The following is a 20,495-nucleotide window of genomic DNA, read 5'->3' on the forward strand; positions in this document are numbered from 1 at the left end:
GAATGAGCTTAGATAATCAGTATTCTACTAAACATACAATTACTAATTACAGATCTCTTTGTTTTTGTCATCAAATATTTTAACATGATAGATATGACTATACCTGTTATATTTAGATATAAAAGGTAATGTTATGTACATCTAAATGATAGGTATAATATAGTAGTATCTATATTATAATACAGCTATATCACATATTGTAATTATATATTATATAATACATTCAACTATTAGATATTTTAAATAGATACTATTATCTATTAACATTATATAATGTTAATAGATAATGCTATATCTATATTATATTTAGATGTGAATATTGAATTATATTATATTTAAATTGGTTTCAGAAGGTTAATATAACAAAGGCACAAGCACTAGCACTTGAACATAAATAAAATGAAAGAAATTAGTTTGACGTTCAATCGTTCCAAAAAGGAATTTGAATTCGCTGTAGTTCATAATGGTGAATATGCAATAGCCTACTTTTATGCCAAATATATTAAATATATATATATTTTTAATACTCACTTAAGTCGCAGTTTTAACTCAAGCTATGCACGTTAGTAAAATTTATACATGACCATAAGTAGACGAAATAAAGACACAGCTCGGTAAATGTATTCCATAATGTGTTCAAAAATAGTTGTAAATATTTGTCTGTAGTTCCCAGTGACGGCCGATGGGGGCAGCAGAGTCAGTGTTTACAGAATTAGGAGAGTTTGCTGCACGAGCTGGCTGCTGGTAGCGTGGAGGTGAAATTAGACACTGAGAGGAGGTCGCTGTAGTAGGGTTTTTTTCTTCTCTCTAAAGTTATTAAAAGTCCCAAAGAACCAAACAAGGGCTTGTCGCGTTTATGGAAACTAACTACACACTCGGAAGAAACTGTTAAATGATATGAAACTGTTAAATATCGCGGGAAAAAGCTTCTGACTCGGGCTCGCTGGCTTCTGCATGGTCGCAGGCTAGCTAACAGTTAGCTGCAGCAGCTTCTTGGCTAGCGGGCTAGCGAGGTCCAGCCCAAATTTTGTTTGCCTCGAGTGGATGTGGTCACCTCCCGAGCTGTTCACGACTTTTCTCTTTGCAAGGAAAACAAGAACCAAGACTCCACACTGGCTTTGACACCGTGCGTTGTCAGGAAACCAGCAGGATGTCTACCGAGGTCGAGTGTAGCCAGGTTGACTCGGGTTTGACAGCGAGCAGCTCCAGCGGGGTGCAGGACAAAAACCAAAACAAGTCAGAGGGGGCTCACCTGCACAAAGAACAAGAAGAGCCGGGGCAGAGGGGCACGGAGAAGCAGCAAGCGGACGACCACAAGCAAGAGTCGACCAAGAGCCAAGCAGACACGCATAAGAAAAGCAAAGAAAACGATAAAGAAAACGAACAGAGCAGTAACGCTGACTCGGCTGTCGAGGCGGTGAAGAAGAAAGTTGTAGAAGCCCCTCCGCCGAAAGTCAACCCGTGGACTAAAAGAACAACGGGCAGAGTGCCGGTTAACAACATCAACTCCGGCTCCCAGGAGACAGGTAAGCTGCTCCCATGTTTTATACACGATGGGGGGGAAGTGAATAATGCGGTCCGCAGCAAATGTGTCACGTTGTCGAGGCATTTCTGAACGCTTCACTCCGGAGAAACCCACCGCGAGATGAACTGTCAGCTCATCTCACGGTGGCTCTAGTCAAATGTAATTAAACAATTAGGATGTCAGCTAAGTGTTAGCAACACATTTGCCCCATCCCCCCCTGTGCTCGGGTTGCTCATGAGCACCACGTGTTGATTGCTGACAACTGCTACTTCTTTTAGCTACCACCAGCTAGCTGTTGTGTTGCTCCGATATCTCCACAGGGATATCGGTGGCAGTGGGATGGGAGTATTTTGTTGTTTTTTTGGGGGGAGATAGTAGCTCAAAAGCTGCTTGATTTGAGCTAAAATCGACCCTTCAGCTTCGAGCAGCTAGCTCGTCTGGCTGGCTGAGGCTAAAGCCAACAGGCTAGCAGCCTCTGCTGCTGTAAAGGCACGTTTCGCATGTCCAATGGCCTGGCAGCCTGCCGTTCCTCCCACCGGGTCGCTGTCACTAGTGAGAGTAACACGTATGTGAACAAGGTGCTTTAACAGATGGATCTGCTGGAAGTCGAATATATTAAATACACGAATATTTAAAAAAAAATATTGATATTTGTTGAATATCTACTTTTAATTTTGTGGAATCGGAGAAAATGATTTAGACTTAAAATAGATGAATAGGTAGAAAGACAAATTAGAACTTAAGGTTGAATAATACTTTTTGTTGCGTTTCGATCATTTTAATAGATATTCTATGAGAGGATCTCCATTTTGTTGTTGTTGTTTATTTTTTTTGGGGGGGAGGGGTTTAAACACTTTTTCACAAAAAATATCTAAAACAATCAGCTGCACTTAAAACATATGTTAAAAATGCCCAACAGCTGGTAAAACAGATTCAGGTTTCCACATTACTGCATACACAGTTTATCTTTAATTTCCACAAAACGACTTTTGGATAACCTAGAAAATAAATTGCGGCTTTTGGTATTGTTAATAAATGTGACTTTTGTAATGTTTAACAAAAATAAACTTTGTAAGATAATTGTGAACAAGGAGCTTGTTGAGATGTTAAGATGAAATAGGGCTTTTAAATAAACATCAATCTGACTGTATACTGATCGAATCTGCACAGTAGAAGTTGATTTTGGTCTCAGTAGGTTTTAGTTTCATCCTAGCTAATCTGGGTTTAACTTGCATCCAGCAAATATTCACGTTGCATCACTTTTTCCACATTTAAAAATGGAATAAATTAATAAAAAAAAAACTACAATTTCTTCAAACCTTTGTTTTTTTGCAAATATATTAACGACAAACTGTGAAATCACATGTACGTAAGTATTCCCAGCCTTTTCTCATTATTTTAATGCATCTTTGCCAGAAACTTCCTGCATATGCTGCTGCTCGTGTTCTCACTAAAACCAGGAAGATAGAGCACATAACACCAGTTTTAAAGTCCCTCCACTGGCTCCCTGTAGCTCAAAGAATAGACTTTAAAATACTGTTGTTAGTTTATAAATCACTGAATGGTTTAGCACCACAATACATTAAAGATCTGCTGCTGTTGTATCAACCTTCCAGAACTCTCAGGTCTTCTGGTTCTGGTCTGCTCTGCATCCCCAGAACCAGACCCAAATGAGGAGAAGCGGCATTTAGCATCTATGCACCAAAAATCTGGAACAAACTTCCAGAAAACTGTAAAACAGCTGAAACACTGACTTCCTTTAAATCTCAACTAAAAACCCACTTGTTTAGAGTTGTATTCAAAACGTAATCAATTGCAAATTTATTGACGGAATCTGACTATGTTGTGTTTTTATTGTTGATTCTATGTTGCATTGTATTTTTGTGTTTGATTTGATGTGAAGCACTTTGAAATGCCTTGCTGCTGAAATGTGCTATACAAATAAAGTTTGATTTGATTTGATATGGCATGACCAGCTGACAGAGCTTTTCTTGGTCAGTTTCCTGTTTGCCAAACGTCTCCAGCTCCATCACAGACGTCTGTCAACCATTTTCTGATCTCTCCTGAGATGTACAGTCAAACCCCAGCCTGGACTCTGGCCTGGCCGACGCAGGGCCTGCACAGAGAGGTTCTGGACCTACTGCTTTCACCCAGCTTGATGCTGCCACTGCCGTGCTTCCCCATGGGGATGAGCCATGCCTGGTTTTCCTCCTAACAGGTTATCTGGTCTTCAAGCCAGAGAGTCCAGTCTTTGTCTCACCAGACCAGAGAGTCTTGTTCCTCACAGTCTTGAGACTTTCAGGGCCCTTCCAGCCAGCTCCAGACGGGCCGCCATGTTGCTTTTCTAAAGAGTGGACTCTCTTTAGAGCTGAAGGTCCTTCTGGAAGGTTCTCCGCTCTCCACAGAGGAACGATGGAGTTCAGATAGAAGGACTTTCAGGTTCTGACTGAGATTCTGAATCCTGCTGGTTCATGCTCACTGTGACGTTGAGAGCAGCAGATACAGGATCCACCTGAGTTCACGTTAAAACTTCATAGCAAAGACTGAATACACAAGTAAACATGAGTCCTTTAGTTTGTTTAAGCCTGTCGCAATAAGAAATTAATCAGTTATCACAATAATTACTAGGACTATTTACCCTACAGCAATTTTCTGTTTAATAAAATTGTAAAAAAAAAAAAAGTATGGTATTGACATAAAAATATAATCAATTTAGGAATAAAGTTGTAACATAAAATGTGGAACTAGTGAAGCTCTGAATTCTTTCTGGATGTAGAGTTTGCTAAATAAAGAGAATGTTTAATATTAAAAATGGAAAAAGATTGAGTTTCCAGACTTGGATGGGTCTTCTGAAAGGTAAAAAACATTGTCATATTTTTTTTTACATGGATTTATTTTTAGATGAAGGCTTTAGTTAGTTTCTCACAACATTTAATTTTGTTCATATCCATTATTTAAATTCTTTTACTATGGTAGTTTAAAAATCAAAAGTCATTTGACTGCTTTTATTTCTCCTCTAGATTCTTTAAATTTTACAATGAGGGACAGTAATATTTTTCCAAGTGTGATAATACTAATCCCACCCCCCAGCCCTCCTAAAAATAGTGAATTATTTCTGACACCTTTTGTTTGTCACACACAGAAACACATCTATCAGCCGTCACAGTGAGCTCCGCCACCCATTTGTTGAGACCAGGATGATATGAAGTAAATTTTACGGTTCGTCCGTAAAGCTACACTTACGTTAATTATGTAATGCGCAGCTGCCCGCAGTGTTCAGTCTATCGGCTCCGCTGTATAAATACACCTGCAGCGCTCTGAACACCGTCCACCAGGCAGCAGCTCCGGGAGGAGAAAAGCTGCCGTACTCCAGGCATCGCGCCAGTCATTTTAAGGATGCTTATTGGTCCCCCGAAAAATGACAAAGACCTGGACTTGAAAACTGGACGTTTTGCTGCTAACAGTTGGCTTTCTCAACAACTCAGGCGGAAGGGAGAGCTCCGCGCAACGCAAGTAACCCGGCCAGAACACGGTGCATTAAATAATAAAATATAACTTAACGGAGCTTCGAGGCAGATCAGTTTTCCTCGAGGAATTTTAATAATTGAGGTACTTGAATCACTCGAGGAATCGTTTCAGCCCTAACTGGAATGGTTTGTTACTGTATATTTTATACATTTATCAACATTTTGCATGACTGGTAGTCAATTTTTATTGATGTGTATGCTAAAGCTGTCATGTATTTGACTGATTACTATTACATGATGTGTATTTTTAATGATGGACATAAATAAGCTATAGCATTGTAGAAACTGGGTACACAAATGTTCACAGTCTCACAAGAACAAGAAAAAAGTCGACAAAAAGTTAAAAGTAGACATTTTGCAGGGACTTGACCTTTCACCAGTGTTGCCTAAAGTGCTGTAGCCTTCACCAGGTCAGAGATGATTCAAGAAGGTAAAAGTGCTACATAAACAACCTTTTTGCACATAGGACTACAAGAGTTCAACATATAATTAACAGACACATTGTCTTCAGGAAGCGTCTCTGAACAATGGTTCTGTTTGTGTCCAAGATTTTCTTAAGACTGGATCCAGACGTTTTTACTTGCATGTGGTTAATAGAGTGGATGGTGCACACCTGCAGAAAACACCATGGTGGAAGAGTATCTTAAAGCTGCAGAATGTAACTTTTATAAAAAAAATAAAATCATGTTGGTTTTTTATGGTATCTTTTATTATTTTATTTAATATTTTTATATTAATATATATACCATATATTACACCGTCACCATTTTGTGAGTGTAAAATGAGACAGATAATCAGTGATAACATCCATCTCCTCTCTGAGCTGCTCTGACAAAATGCACGGCACCCAATCAAAACCAATCATTCAGAGCCTGCAGAAGGGGTTTAGAGCTGTCAATTATTCTTGTGAACACGCTGCTAAATGTACTAATGATGGAGAAACAACGTCAACGTCATCAGTGGCCACGCTAACTAGCCATAGCATTCTCTAAGTTACAGTGTAGCAGTTGTCAAAGGGAATGGATGGGGTGATTGACGGCGCTAAGACGCGCTTCCTGGCTGTGATTGGTTGTTCCTAGTTAGCACTGGGAGAAGGCATGGGAGCTTGTTTTTTTTTTTGTTTGTTTGTTTTTTTTCCCCACACATTATCTGTCCCATACTGCTATGCCATAGTGACAGTTTCAACAAATATGTCAAAAAGATATATTTCATAAAAGTTACACACTGCAGCTTTAAAGAGCCAGTCTGAGAAAGTCAGTATCCAGATTTTCAATCTCCCAAACTAAAAATGTATCAAATTTGAAGCCGAGTTTCTTGGAATTTCAACTTTGAATTGGCTACTTTCTCCTGTTTGCTTCAACAACGAGCTCAACAATACTTTTCATTCTGATAGTTAACATTTGCCTTTGCAAATGTGTACGTTTTTTCTGCTACGCATTCTCCTGGTGAAAGCGGTGGTCTCGAACCCCACTCAGCTAAAATTGTGAATGTGTGTCAGAGCAGAGCGGAGAGCAACCGGGGGGGGAGCTAAATTTGAAGCAGCCTTCTCTGGCCTAGGCATCAATTTACAGGGTTACTGTACATCTAGCTCTGTGGGAGGACACACACACACACACACACAGACTCAGTCAGGCATACACCCATTCACATGAAAGCCTGTGTGTGTGTGTGTGCCCAGTGTGTCTTATCAATCCACCCATCCTCTGCAGAGAGATATGAGCCACTCCCAGCCTGCAGAGATGCAGCCGCACGGCGAGCCACCGCTGTCTGCACTCTAATCACCCCCAACTTTGACTCCTTCTCTCCCTGCAGGGGTTAAATACTTAGTTCTTCCTAGCTCCCCAAACAGCACAGAAAGGCTGTGCAAGAGTCAATGACTTGACTTTTTAACCGCGGTGTTGAGTAACTGGTTTCTACACTCATTTCTCGTGGAGCTGTAGCTTCTGTCTGCTTTGGTCTGCTCCTCCCTGCCACATTTAATGATGTCTATTTCTATTATCCATCATCTGTGCACAGATCAACAAAACACTCTGAAAGTGGTCCGAGCCAGCAAGCCCAGAGTGAGAAAACCCAGCAAGGTAACGCTCTGTTTTTAATTTTGTTTTTAAGTTTTCACATTTTCTGCAATACTCTTCCAAATACTTTCACATAGGATCAACTTGACCATGTTTTCTAGATAAATATTGTTCCAGAAATATTCAGTAATTATCACATCATACCTCTTTTTTTTTTTTACGTTACTTTTAGATGAATAGCTGTTTTAACTTGCAAATAAATTAACATTTTGATTCTTCCAAGTCCTTATATCTACATTTCCATAATTCTGACTTCAGGTGCTAAAACACACAGAGAGTGAGAAATTACCATCTGCTGCCAAACGTTAACTGGTTCGAGCTGCTATCCTCTGGTTTTGTTTGCTTTTCCAACCTGCTTTTTCACTACAGAGCTCTAAGGATAATTACCAAAGCATAATGCCTAAATGTGGAGATTAAGTAGCTCTCAAATTGTCTGAATATATTTTACTAACCCTTTAGGGTAATTTTGGAGTCAATGTTGGACCTTTAATTTAATCTTTTGTTTAAATAGGCATGTTAGAAACCTTTAAGCATGGTTATAGGGGTTGCTGAATAAAACTGTTGACAAGGAATGCAACACGTGTTGTCAACCAGTGAAATGTTTATATTTTGTTATTTTTAAGTCTTCAGCCCTCAGTATCAACTACTACATAGAAGAGGGTTAGTATTGCGGCCTGGATGTTTTGTTTCCTACGACTACGCGCAGCCGATTTCTCGTTGGATGACTGATTCAGACCGTTTTATTAATTAAAATTAAACATGCTAAAAAGTATAATTGTGTTTTTCAGTTGAAAGCACAAATAATCGCCTTGCAATGATCATCAGTGCGTTTTAGTCACATAACTGGACTCTGTTGATCTCTAAAGCAACGTGAGCCCAACAAGATGGCGGCTTTAAAAGGACACCAGCTTTAGTCAACTGCAGCATCCAAATGGAAATGTGTTGGATTTTTCCACAGCAACAAAACTAAAATGACATGTTATTTATTTTTAAGTATTTTACATGTGTATGTTATACCTTTTGTTTTTATTGCTTAGCTTTGTATTTTATTTGTTTTTAACTTTTATTTTGGTTTTTATCTCCTTGTAATTGTTCAGCACTTTGTTTGAAAACACTTTATAAATATTATTATTATTATTGTTGTTGTTGTTATTATAATTAGGGCTGCAAGTAACAACTATTTTAGTGATCGATTATTGTATAAATTATTCTGAGGATTAATTGATTAATCAGATTAAAAGCAATTGTGTCTTCTGCAGAATTTTCATGTAACCACATAAACTTATTTCATGCATTAGGAACAATTTTTTCCAATAACAAAATACATATTTTATTGCCTAAAATGCAATAATTAAAACATTATTTTAGTGTTTACTTGATCATTTGTAGCATCTGCAGAACATTATCACAGAGAAGTCGGGGGTTTTTTAAAATCAAAATGCAAAATGTGTTTAATTTTGTACAAGTTTGCCTTAATTATTACTGCTGAGTCAGTTGTACTTTCAGTAAATGTCCTTTGTTTTATGGCCTGCATACCCCGGTAAACAATTTATAAATGACTAATTTGTTGATGTTTATTTTTAATAACTGATTAATCACGATTAATTTGTTATACACTGCAGTTGAAATTGTTTCAAACTCAGATATCACTAAAATCTCTGTTCTGCGAATGCTTTGGATTCGGCCTGGAATATTGAGCTGCATCAGTAACTATTGGTTGAAAGTCACAGAAACCTTGAGGAAATCTTTTCTTCATCTTCCTTTCCTCTCTATCCAGATCCACTGTACACGCCGACTGTCTTTTCAGATGCCGTGAGACTGAAGGATTTTTTTTTCTTCCTCTTTCCACATACAGTAAAGTCCAGCTGCACTCTGTGTTCGTTTAACCTTGATCTACTATCAGCTTGCCCAAATTGACAGGACCCACAGTGACTGGATGAGCTTCTGTCTGTTTGTCGTTGTCTCTACCTGGCCCAACACGCAGTGTTACATGTTAGAATAAATACCTCATCTAAACACTCATATTGTTTTTGTTTTCACAGTCCAGTGACTTCAGTGATATCACAAACTGGCCCACACCTGGAGAACTCGCTAAAGAGGTATGGCATATTGTGCGTGAAAGTGTGTTTTTAGGGTTCCTACACATTCTTCAAAAGTAGCAACTTCGGTTTAGTTGCTTCTCCAGGTTTGGATAAGTGTTAAAAAAACTCGGGATGTTCCAGGCTTTACTTCTTGTCCAGTTACTAAAAAAAGTGGAAGTGTTTTACATTAATTTATATTTAATTAGTTTAATCGTTTTAGTTTTTGAGATACAGAGACAGGTGCAAATCTTTGGCCCCATTAGCCTCTTGAATCATCATTGGGTTCCTCATTTGACATTTACAGAGTTTTCAGTAAGGAGTCAAAGATCCAAGCTTTATGGTCAGTAACTAATGAAAATATTATCCAATTTTTCTTTCTCTTTTAAGAAATATAAGAAAATGTAGAAAACCATTCAGATTGTTTTTTCTGGCTGTCCTCAAATGACTGGTCATGAATATTTAGATTAGGGGGCAAATGTGACGTCATACCATCTGTTTGGGGGAACAGCTGCTCTAATTCAAGGTTTTAATAAGTCAAAACGTGGCACAGTTATCACTTTAGTCAGTCATTAGCGATTAACACAATTAACGATGGTGTTAATTGCTAATTGTGTTATTTCAAACCACAGTTGTTGTTGTGTTCCCCAGAAAATGTTGCGTAACGTAGCATAGCATAACTTTAGCATAGCATAACTTTAGATTTCCAAAGATTTAAAACGCTGACATATTCCATGACTGAGCTTGAGAGCTTAAAAGGATAAGACATAACCCTGCTTATAACCTGCCTGTTATCTGCTGAAAGTTTAGCTCTCTCTCGCCTTTTCGCAAGATTAAAAAAAACTGCCAACATGTTTTGAAATGGTTTCATTTTAAATAGTTTCCTACAGTAAAATAATCCTACTGTGATTATTATCCCTAATTAGTGGTTGGAAGGGAGAACCTCATTTTTTAAAATCTGATTATTGTATCAAAAGTGAGTGAGAACAGACAATATGTAAAAGCGTAAATAAACGCATGTATGTCTGATTCAGCAGCAGCAAACTGTCCTCGGCAACAACGGGAAGAAGCCTTCTTCCCGCAGAGAAAGGGACAAGAGAAGAGAGCGACCGGACAGAAAATCAGAGAGCAGCCATGATGGAGGGGAGAGCAAGGAGAACCAGGAGAACCAGGAGGCTCATGTGGATCCAATGGAGGAACCGTCTGAAGAAGGAGAACCAAAACCAGGACAGGACTCAAAGAGCTCCAGCCTGAAGAAGAGAGGAGGTGAGGGTGAGTTTTTCTTTCTTTCTTTATCTTTGTGACGCATGCAAATGCTGCTGAAACATTGAGCTAAATAAGGCTGCTGACGGCTGTAAATGTATAAGTTTTACATTAAACGTATGAATTTGTTTAAATCGATATTCTGTTTATTATATTGTAGATGCTGTCAAGAGCCTTTAAGATTTAAAGATGCACGTTTGGTTTTATTTCTGACCATGGGGTTTTTTCCTGTATGAAAAGGCATGTTAATAACCGTAATGATCTCTGTTTGTAATTACTGATGGGTGCAGATTGGTGCATGCTCTGCTTTAATAATCATACCTTTTGGATTTCTTTTTACTCGTCTCTCATCTTTAGACGTCAAAGCAGAATTAATTAAAGGCGCTCGTCTTCTGACTGTAATGCCACCTACTTTTAATGTATCTAAAACGAGAACAGAACATGATCTATGTTGATGGAAGTGCATTAGATTTGTGAATATCCAAACAACTAGGAAGACACTTAAGGATCTTTTACTATGAAAGATTATTATGTTTACAAAATTGTGTAGTTAATTTAAAGAAATTTCTGGCATCCAAATAGTCAGATTTCTACAACAACATATTATGATCATTGTAGATAAAATTCTCAAACTTTGAGATTAATCTAAGAAAATTTCTATAAAAAAACCTTAATATTTTCTGAGCTGCCAATTTTTGGAGCAAAGAAATTTTCTTTTTGCTTTTTTTTTTTTTTTTTTTTTTTTTTACAAAAAATATCAGAGCTTTTTGGCTGAACTCCTTTTTTTTGTATCTAAATGGCCCCAATATAAATCCATTTCAATAATTTAAAAAAGTAAATTGAGAGTATTTACATTTATTTTGCATTTGATGAAGTCTCCAGTCATTTTGAGTTATTAACCAATTAATTGGATAAAAAATTAGCACATACTGCAGATTTTTCATTTAGCCACTTTACAATATTAGAAATACATGTGAGCGACTGTGGCTCTGTGGTAGAGTAGTCGTCTTCCAATCAGAAGGTTGGAGATTCGATTCCAGCTTCCTCCTGCCACATGTCGATGTGCCTCTGGGCAAGGCACTTAACCCCAAATTGCCTACCGATCTGCGTATCGGTGTATGAATGGGTGAATGTGACTCTAGTGTAAAGCACTTTGAGTGGTCAAAATGACTGGAAAAGTGCTATATAGGTTCAGTCCATTTACCATTTACATAAAAAGATGAAAGAATCGACTAATTTCATTCATTGTCTAAAATTCAATAACGACACTTCTTTTGTGAAAGTTAGTCTACAATTATTTCATTAATCGATTCATTACAATTAATTGTTTTAGCCCTAATAGTACCGCAATAAACGCACAATCAAATCCCCCATTATGAATAACTTTGTCACTTTCATATTATGCAAGTAGATCTGTCTAGAAAACCCAGTGTGTTTACACAGCGTAATGTTGAACTGAAGGGGCGTGGCTTAGAGACGGGCAGCGTTGTGGAGGATGTCTGCAGTAGAGGATCTGTGACTCCTGCTTCTGTCTTTGCTTTGTATCATACAACTGTAACCCAAGACTCATTAAATATATCAGGATATCATTCTCTGTGAGGCTGCGCTGCTGTTGCGGGGCTCAAAATAATGTCATGTAGATTCATATTTCACCGTGGAGGAACAAACATTTTTTTTAAATACATTTATTAGGGAAGCTGCTTGAACAGGTTTTTTCCCCGTGACCCATAAAATCTGCAGTATGTAACTTTTACATATTTTACATATTTGTTCAAATTATCATTATGTCATGACGATATTATATAAGACGGATAATCTGTGAAAAAAATGTAGTTCCTCTACCTTCTCCTCGTTGGTAGCATAGCAGCTATGCTACAGCTACTTCACCACAACATAGCCTCGCATAAATGCTAAAGCTAGTTAGCATGTCTACCCTTGACAATTTTCCGGGAACGGTGAGTTGTTTTTCCACGTTTGGAATATTTAGTAGCATATACTAGGTTGATTCGCAGCACCAAGACCCTCCTCCAGGCTTTGATTTGTTGTTTTTGACTGGAAGAGGTTCATTTCTTCAGACTGCAATAGTAGGTCAGGGAGAAGATAGATTTTCTTTTTTTTGACACAGATTTTCGGTCTTATATTAAACTGTCACAACATGGTGACAGTTTTAACAAATATAAAAAAAATAAAAGTTAAAAAGTTACTCACTGCAGCTTTAATTTCCCTAATTTCATGAATGTTTATATTCCACCCTTTCTATAGAGAAAGTGCAGACATCTGGTACTTTGTCTTAGAACTCAGTAGAATTGTTTTTTTCTTTCTATCCCGTTCGGCCACAACTCTTGAAGCTCTTGTTTCCGGTATGCAATCACGGCTAGGTAACAAACGTAAGTGGGTTTCTCTGCCGCTGGAGGAAGTTTCCCAGGACGATGCCGACAAGACATCCGGCGGGTTCCCAGCCCAGTCGGACACTTCGCCCATCAGCGACTCGTCCAACCCCACGTCGCCCAATCAAAGGGTTCATGATAACAGAGCGCATTATGACAGCCGGAGTAAGTGGCCAGGAACTCATTTCTCCTTTTTTTTTTCGTTTCCCCTGCCTCTGTTTGCTTCTTCACTGTGCAGCTTTCTGCTCTTTACCCTCTGACACAGACTGTGTGTTTACTCCCCCCCCCTTTTTCCCAACCGCTGCTTGTTTTTACACCGATCTCTTTTCCATAACGCATGGCTGAATGAAAGCATGACCGCCGAGTTATTTCATTTTTGCATGTGTTTTTATTTTTTCATTCAATAAAGTAAAAATGTAAGTTGTGAGAATTGAAAGTTTTGTAGAATGGAGTTTTTTTTGTGCAAGTTTTAAATTAAATAGGCAATTGGTTGTGAACAAAGGATTTTACCATGAGAAGATACATCTTTGACAAGCTGCAGTAGTTTAACAGTGCCTCAAGAAAGTATTCACACCCCTTGTTTTTTTTTATTTTATATTTTATTATGTTAAGACGGCAGATTACAGTGCGTTTAATTAGGGTTTTATGTGTCAGACCAACACAAAGTACAGTATAACTAAATCATTGATAACTACTGGAGGCAATAGTTCTGCACTCTACAAATGCAGCTTTATTTAACTGTTTCTTTCTTGGAGCAATTTTATTTTGTATTTTTCTTTTTCCAACACGACACATTTCAACAACAAATGACCTCCAAAAATCCAAAGTAAATAAAAACATGGCAAGTAACTAAATAAAACAAACTAAACTTGTGTAAATAAATATAATGATTTTCTCCTTTTCAAGCTTGTAAGAAACAGATCTAACATCTGGATGAAGGTGATCTGGTCAGATAGTTTTTTAACTTTCTGGCCCATTTTACAAAATTCTGTGGTGGATAAACACCACACACTGAACAGACCATCTTCACAGTGGCCCAGTCAAAGTCCAGACCTAAATTCTTTGGTGAATCTTGGCAGGATTTCAAAACTGATGTTTGTAGACACTCTCCATCTTATCTGACAGACTTTGAACTGAAGAAGAATGGGCAAAAGTTTCCGTCTATAGATGTCCAAAGCTGTTAGGCTGCGTTCACAATCCAAAGCCGATTTTTATTACATTTTTTTGTTCATATTCGTTCTCTTCACAGCAGTCTGAACGGCCCAATTCTAATCTTTTCACCCCTTAAAACTCCAATTTGTGCCTCTTTCACATGTGGCACTAACTCGCATGCGCAGCCGATAGTTTTCTAAGTGTTTGCAGTCGGAACGATCGTGAAGAAATTTTTGCATCTCAGTTTTTTTTTCCTGTCAAGATGAGTTGCTGAGTTCATGAGAAATAATATGAACTTTTTTTAATTTTAGTAAATGGCTGCAATAAAACAAAGAGTGAAAAGTTTGAAACGGTCTGAATACTTTCCACCCCCACTGTATCCTCAAAGCCCAGCAGCTACAAATGCACGCCATACTTTTCACATTATTCGTAAACAATTTTGAAAACCGTACATCATTTGGGCCTGTTTATGTATGAATGGTCCTAATTACATGAATCTTTTCACCGTTAGAAGTACACTCCGGTTTGTGTTGGTCTGACCCATAAAATCCCAGTCACTGACATTTCTAGCGGCAATAATTGTAGGAGTATGAAGACTTTCACAAAATGTTTATTTCTGACTTTTTATTAGGGCTGCACAATATATCACAACACTACTATGTTAATACTGCCAACGTCTTCAGCAGATGCTGGTGTCCAGGGAGTGTTGGAAGCAGTAAATGAGGCAGTATGTGGATTTATGCCAATTAAAACCGCCACCATTTCAAGATGTCCTAATATTTGCAGCCCTGAGTTTTTACCTTGGTGTTGATCTATGAAGTTTATTCGGTTGGCTGAGGAACCTGTATGAAACAAAGTCAGGAGAACGTGCGTCGTCTTAAACAGGTTGGAGAGCCGAGCCGCGGGACCACGGAGACGACACCGGCAGCATTCGGAGCGACGGCGGGACTGGGCGCGGAGGAATACGAGGCAGGGGGAAAGGTCGCGGGCGTGGCAGAGGTCGCGGACGAGGTGGGCATTACTCTTCACGCTGTTTGTGCACTGATTACAGTTTTCTGGCCGATCACCGGTCTTTAAAAAACTGATCTGTCTAAGAGCCTGTCGAATTTTTTTTTTCTTTCTGTCTGACAAGTTGATAAGCTGACGATAGTGTCGCGACCATTGTTAACTGTGCAAGTCCAGACGTTGATCAAGATTTCCAGTCTCCCGAAATTGAGGCTGATTCCACCAGGCCTGTCATGATAACAAATTTTGCTGGACGATAAATTGTCCCAGAACATATTGCTACAAATGAAAATATTGTAATTTCGAGACCATTATCCAGCAATATAATGTTAAAGGCATAATAATACAAAGAAGCACTCAAAGATCAATAAACTTTAAATTCTAATAAAAATTTAACACTGGAACTGGAAAACACTTTAAATATCCTGTTCTGGGTAGAAAGAGAGAAAGAAAAGAGAAAAACAAAAAATGACACAAATGGAAATTATTGAGCTCGTTTTAATTTGTCATGCGATTAATTGATTCATTGCTAATTGCATCAGGCCTACTAACAGGCTGATTTATCGGTCCACCTCTCCTTCATACCTAAGAATCCTGGTTTAGTTGACCTCATTATTTTCAGTCTGAAATGTAGGAAATCACTTGCTGAAGTTTCTCTTTTCAAACGTCTCGTCTTTCCTTTGTGAACGCGGTTCTGAGTGGCTTATTTGCACTTTCCTTGCTTCCTCAGGTCGGTACGAATACTCTCTGAACTACAGAGACGCTCGCTCATCTGACGGCTCCGGTCAGGTGCCCACAGAGTTCGGTACCAACATGGTTTACTACTACGACGACGGCAGCAAGGTCCAAATGTATACAGTGGATGAAAAGCTCCTCAAAGAATACATCAAGCGGCAAATGTAAGTGTTTTACAGCTTTTCCGAGACCTGAAAATTTAGGATGTACAATAATGAATAACACAAAGTTATGCATTATTGTAAAGTAGAAGGAAAAAGGCACCAACATAAATCCTGCAGATATGCAGCAGAATCTTTTGAGAGGACCAGTGTTAGTCATATGCAGGACAAAGATGACCTTTATGGAAGAGTGGGGGGGGAAAGAAAGACATTCTTAATAGAAAGCTCTAAGAGAACCATGGAGGGAACACCACAGACATGTGGATGTGGAAGGTCGTCTGGTCACATGAGAACAAAAGTTGTCAACGCTTTGTGCGGAAGAAAGCCAAGAAAGTGTGGCAGTAATGGAGTCAGCTAAAACACAGAAGACAGTGATTCCTGAAGACTTGGCTGGTTGAGACCAGCTCATATCCATGTGTTAAAACGTCCCAGTTCAAGTCCAGACCTAAAGTCAATTGTGAAACAGTGCCAAGGCTTAAAATTGGAGGTTCAAAGAAGTTCTGATCTGTCAGAGTTTGAGCTGTTTTAGGAAAAAAAAGGGATCAACAATGCTTGGTAGAACTTGTAGACATCAAAGGACTTGCAGCTGGAATTTCAATAGAAAGGAGCTTCAGCAGTTTATACGTACAAACCCACAGCAAATGTGTCAGAGTTTTAATTTAAAAAAGGAAATAATCCTTTTTTTTTCATTTACGTCCTTTGTGTTGCTGTAGGATATAAATAAAATAAATCCTCAAAGGTTGTTTTGTTGAAAGATGTCATAACTTGATTTTTTTTGTGTCATTCAATAAATTAGAATATTACTGTGGGATTTATTTATTTCAGTAATGCAGTTCTGAATTCAAGTGAATCACAGAACATAGAATAATACATGCAGGCTGTTTTACAGCCTTCATTTTGTTAATTATAATGGTTTTGTTGATGATTTTGTTATTAAATGTTGTGAAAGCACAACATTTAATAGAATATTACATCAGACCAATAAAAAATATTTTTAATACAAAAATTATGTTGAAAGGTCATTTAATCTGACAAACGAGCCTCACCGTAACGCATCTAATCATTTATTGCATATGACTTTATATTATATTGCTCATATTGTTAAAGGGCCTTCAGACATGCAAGAGTTCAACTTGCAGTCATTAGATTTGTTGCCAGGCTCTGTAGAACTGAAACTGAATAACTATGAAATGCCTCTGAGAACGAGATGATCTGCTCTTATTTGAGTTTGTCCTGCAGGGGGCACTGTGCTCCTGGTGTCTGCTTGACAGCCCTGGCCTCTTTAAAGACCAGACTCTGGCCAGTGGAGGTTGAGGGTGAGCCGAGCTCCTAAAAATAGACAGAGTGCTTCTAAAGGGACAGGCGAGGAATTACATGCAGGCCTGAGAGCTGAACTGTAAGGAGGAGGAGGAGGGAGAGAAAGCCAGGGAGGGAGGGGGAGACAATAGTGAGAGGGGACGTTCCTGTCCGCTCTCCTCATCTCCCTGCAGTTCAGCCGTTTTTCTTCATGCTTCCTTACTGCCTCAGGCTGAGCTCCACAAAAATAATATCTGTGTGTCAGAAGGTGTGACATGAAGTGGTGTGACAAGCAAGAGAGAGAGAGAGGTCTACATTTGGTGCTGAAGTCACAATATTCATCACTACAAAATCATTTTAAAGTCCTAGAAATGTTTCTTCTTGTCTTTTGAATCTTATGTTGTGTCATCTTTAACCGGTTCTTTGTTAATCCCAAAAATAAAACACTTCAATGAAAGTATTACAAATTAGAAACAATATTATTTTTCTTCTTCTGACGCAAGACTTTCATATTCAGACTTTAAAAGAACACTAACCCATAGTTATATCAATCTTAATTTATAATGGACACTAGTTCTTAAGTTGGAAGTAAAGGATAGTTTTTTACATTATTAATCTGAAAAGTGTGTCATGCGTTTGTATTCAGCCCCCTTTCCTCTGGTACGCCTAAATAAAATCCAGATTAACCAGTGGGATGGGCGATATAATAATTATTATTATACATTTTATTTGCATAGTGCTTTTGGAAACACTCAAAAATACTTTACAGGAATCTTTTTCTATTTTAAGAAAGTACGAACTGCTTATTTCTGTAATACTCAAACCATAATGTGATCTCTGTAATTAACTTTCATTTAAAAAGTAAAACAATCTGGTGATCTCTGTTTGGGCGTTGACATTTTGAAACATCATGACACATTTCAACAGTTTGAATTCTCCTATTATTTGGAACAAAGAGTCGGACCTGAAGAAGATACAGTTGAGATGATCTAATCAAAGGGAAATGTCAAAAACAAATGGTGGTCATTCGTCGTCCTCCACTTCCTCCTCCAGTGAATACTACTTCAGCAGCCACAACCTGGAGCGGGATTTCTTCCTGAGGAGAAAAATGGACGCGCAGGGCTTCCTCCCCATTTCACTCATTGCAAGCTTCCACAGAGTGCAGGCTCTTACCACTGACGTCAACCTCATCATGGAGGTAATGCACCACAGGTCAAACCCGAGATATTTCAGAAATCGTTTCAACTCCTGGATTTTCTGAAACCTCCGCATGCGTTTCCCTCCCCCTCTCTCCCCCCTGCAGGCTCTAAAAAGCAGCACTGAAGTGGAGCTGGTGGATGAGAGGATACGCTGTAAAACGGAGCCGGAGCGCTGGCCCATCCCCACACCACCCGTCGTGGGTTCCCCCCACACCGACTTCTCCCAGCTCATCAACTGCCCTGAGTTTGTTCCTCGACAGAACCTGAACACCGTCAGTGCTGGTCAGTATTCAGTTACCTTTTTACGTCCAAATGAATGTTCAGAGAGGCACCCGTCTGACATTTTCTTAAAGAAAGTTAGCAAAAGTATGAACGTCTAACACTAATTTCTAGCCATTTGTTAAAACTGAACCACCACATATTAAAATAAAACTGATTCAGAAAAAAGACCCCAAGTTACTGAGCTGTTTGTCAGCAAATTTAGAAGTAGAGTAAAATCCTCAACTAAAAAGAAATGCTGCATATCTCCTGTGTGCAGGATATATGCATTTTAAGAAGACAGGTACTTCTTAAAATATGAGAGGATTGTTGCATCATTTCTTCTGTATAAACCATCTTGAAGCAGCAAAACGGACACCTCAGTTTATTCTGACTTTCTCTGCCATATGCTGCTGCCCTGAATATCCACTGGAGCAGAAAATGTGGATTAATTGAAGCTGGGAATCGTCGCCATCTGATGAACTTTTTACAGCAGCCACATCTGAGCTTTCCTCAAATAAAAACAGAATTTAAAGAACAAAACAGACACTCGTAAGATTATTAAAGAAGCTCTTTACACATATAAGGCACATTTAAATACATTTCTCGAACTGTTCATCAGGTTCCCCACTAAACAAACCCCAGAATTAACTCATCTGGTCCTCATGTCATTACAATTTGTAAAGCAGTGAATATTTCCTGTAGTGCTCTCTGTTGGCATCTCTCTGGATTTCAAGTTTTTGTTAGGGGAGAGTTGATCAGTTATGTTTTCTTATTTTGATCCATAATTTAATATTAATGTGTTTCACGTTTTGAACTAAAAACATTTCCAGTGTTTTCAGTGTATAAATGGATGTTATAAAGCCGATTGTTGGGTGAATTTCAGCTACGCTGCCCTTGAAGGAGCCTCTGATTGGCCTGGCTGATCCCAGCTCGTCCAATCAGGACTCTCTCCCGGCCGCAGACGACTCCAAAGACGGTCCTGCATCCGAGGCCAAGCCCGACCCCAACCCGGACGCCTGGATCCAGGTGGAGAAACGCCACCGTCAGACCTCCGGAAAATCAAAGGCAGGTGACGGCAGAGACAAAGTCAGAAAAATCCAGCTGTAGGTCAATAAACCAACAGAGACGGGAGAAAATGAGACCAGTCTTTTTCTGGTTAATAGTATTTTATTTTTTAACCTAAGTGAGAGAAAAATACATCAATTAATCGCAGGATGAATTATAATGTGCTCAATCATTTCCATTCTGATTGATATTTTTTAAAGGGACATTTTGTTTAGAGATTTAATAATCCATATTACTTATGGTTTCAGTTGTGAATAGTTTTTATTTCCATTTTATTTATTTTTCTATTTATTTAAAATATCTTCCCGTTTCAGGGTGGAGTGTTCAAAAATGTAACTTTAATTGTTTTTTGGTAGAACAAAGCTGCATTATTATGCCATTATCAGTATAATTCTTGGCAATGGTCTCAAAACAACAATATTATCATCATTAATTTATGGGACAATTTATCATCTTGCAAAATTGATCACGGCAGGCCAATGTTTCAGTTTCTTGGTTTTGCTGGATGAACAGGATCAAATAATCCAATTTTTCAGTTCTTGACCAAGACTAACATCCATCTCCAACATTCATCTCTCTTCCCTTTTCTGCCTCTCATCTCGTTTTTCCATGTTTTTCTTTCTCTCTCTCCTGTGATCACATGCATTCTCCTTTTTATTCTTTTTTTTGTTTGTTTTGGGCCGGCAGCATGACAGCGATGATGTGTGTGCTGCTGGCCCATCTCCTCCCTTAGAGCCCGAACCCGACCTCCTCTCCTCTGCAGTTG

General features: G+C 38.6%; 1 protein-coding gene across 8 annotated transcripts in view; it reads left to right on the plus strand.

The window, feature by feature from the left end:
• The first annotated feature begins 685 nt into the window (after positions 1 to 685).
• Positions 686 to 20,495, plus strand: part of larp1b (La ribonucleoprotein 1B) — a 33,420-nt gene continuing 13,610 nt past the window's right edge. For 2 of the 8 annotated variants that reach the window (XM_044142766.1, XM_044142767.1), the window contains exons 1-11: positions 687 to 1,526; positions 7,069 to 7,130; positions 9,170 to 9,226; positions 10,240 to 10,471; positions 12,817 to 13,020; positions 14,893 to 15,018; positions 15,743 to 15,911; positions 18,258 to 18,402; positions 18,508 to 18,685; positions 19,548 to 19,729; positions 20,417 to 20,491. In XM_044142766.1, coding sequence (XP_043998701.1) covers positions 1,151 to 1,526; positions 7,069 to 7,130; positions 9,170 to 9,226; positions 10,240 to 10,471; positions 12,817 to 13,020; positions 14,893 to 15,018; positions 15,743 to 15,911; positions 18,258 to 18,402; positions 18,508 to 18,685; positions 19,548 to 19,729; positions 20,417 to 20,491 — 1,806 coding nt within the window. In that variant the 5' untranslated portion in view covers positions 687 to 1,150. Of the gene's footprint in view, positions 1,527 to 7,068; positions 7,131 to 9,169; positions 9,227 to 10,239; positions 10,478 to 12,816; positions 13,021 to 14,892; positions 15,019 to 15,742; positions 15,912 to 18,257; positions 18,403 to 18,507; positions 18,686 to 19,547; positions 19,730 to 20,416; positions 20,492 to 20,495 lie in introns of all 8 variants that reach the window. The other 6 variants (XM_044142769.1, XM_044142770.1, XM_044142768.1 and 3 more) reach the window with 6 other exon arrangements.

This window comes from Gambusia affinis, linkage group LG16 (assembly GCF_019740435.1).
Source record: "Gambusia affinis linkage group LG16, SWU_Gaff_1.0, whole genome shotgun sequence".
Classification (NCBI taxonomy): domain Eukaryota; kingdom Metazoa; phylum Chordata; class Actinopteri; order Cyprinodontiformes; family Poeciliidae; genus Gambusia; species Gambusia affinis.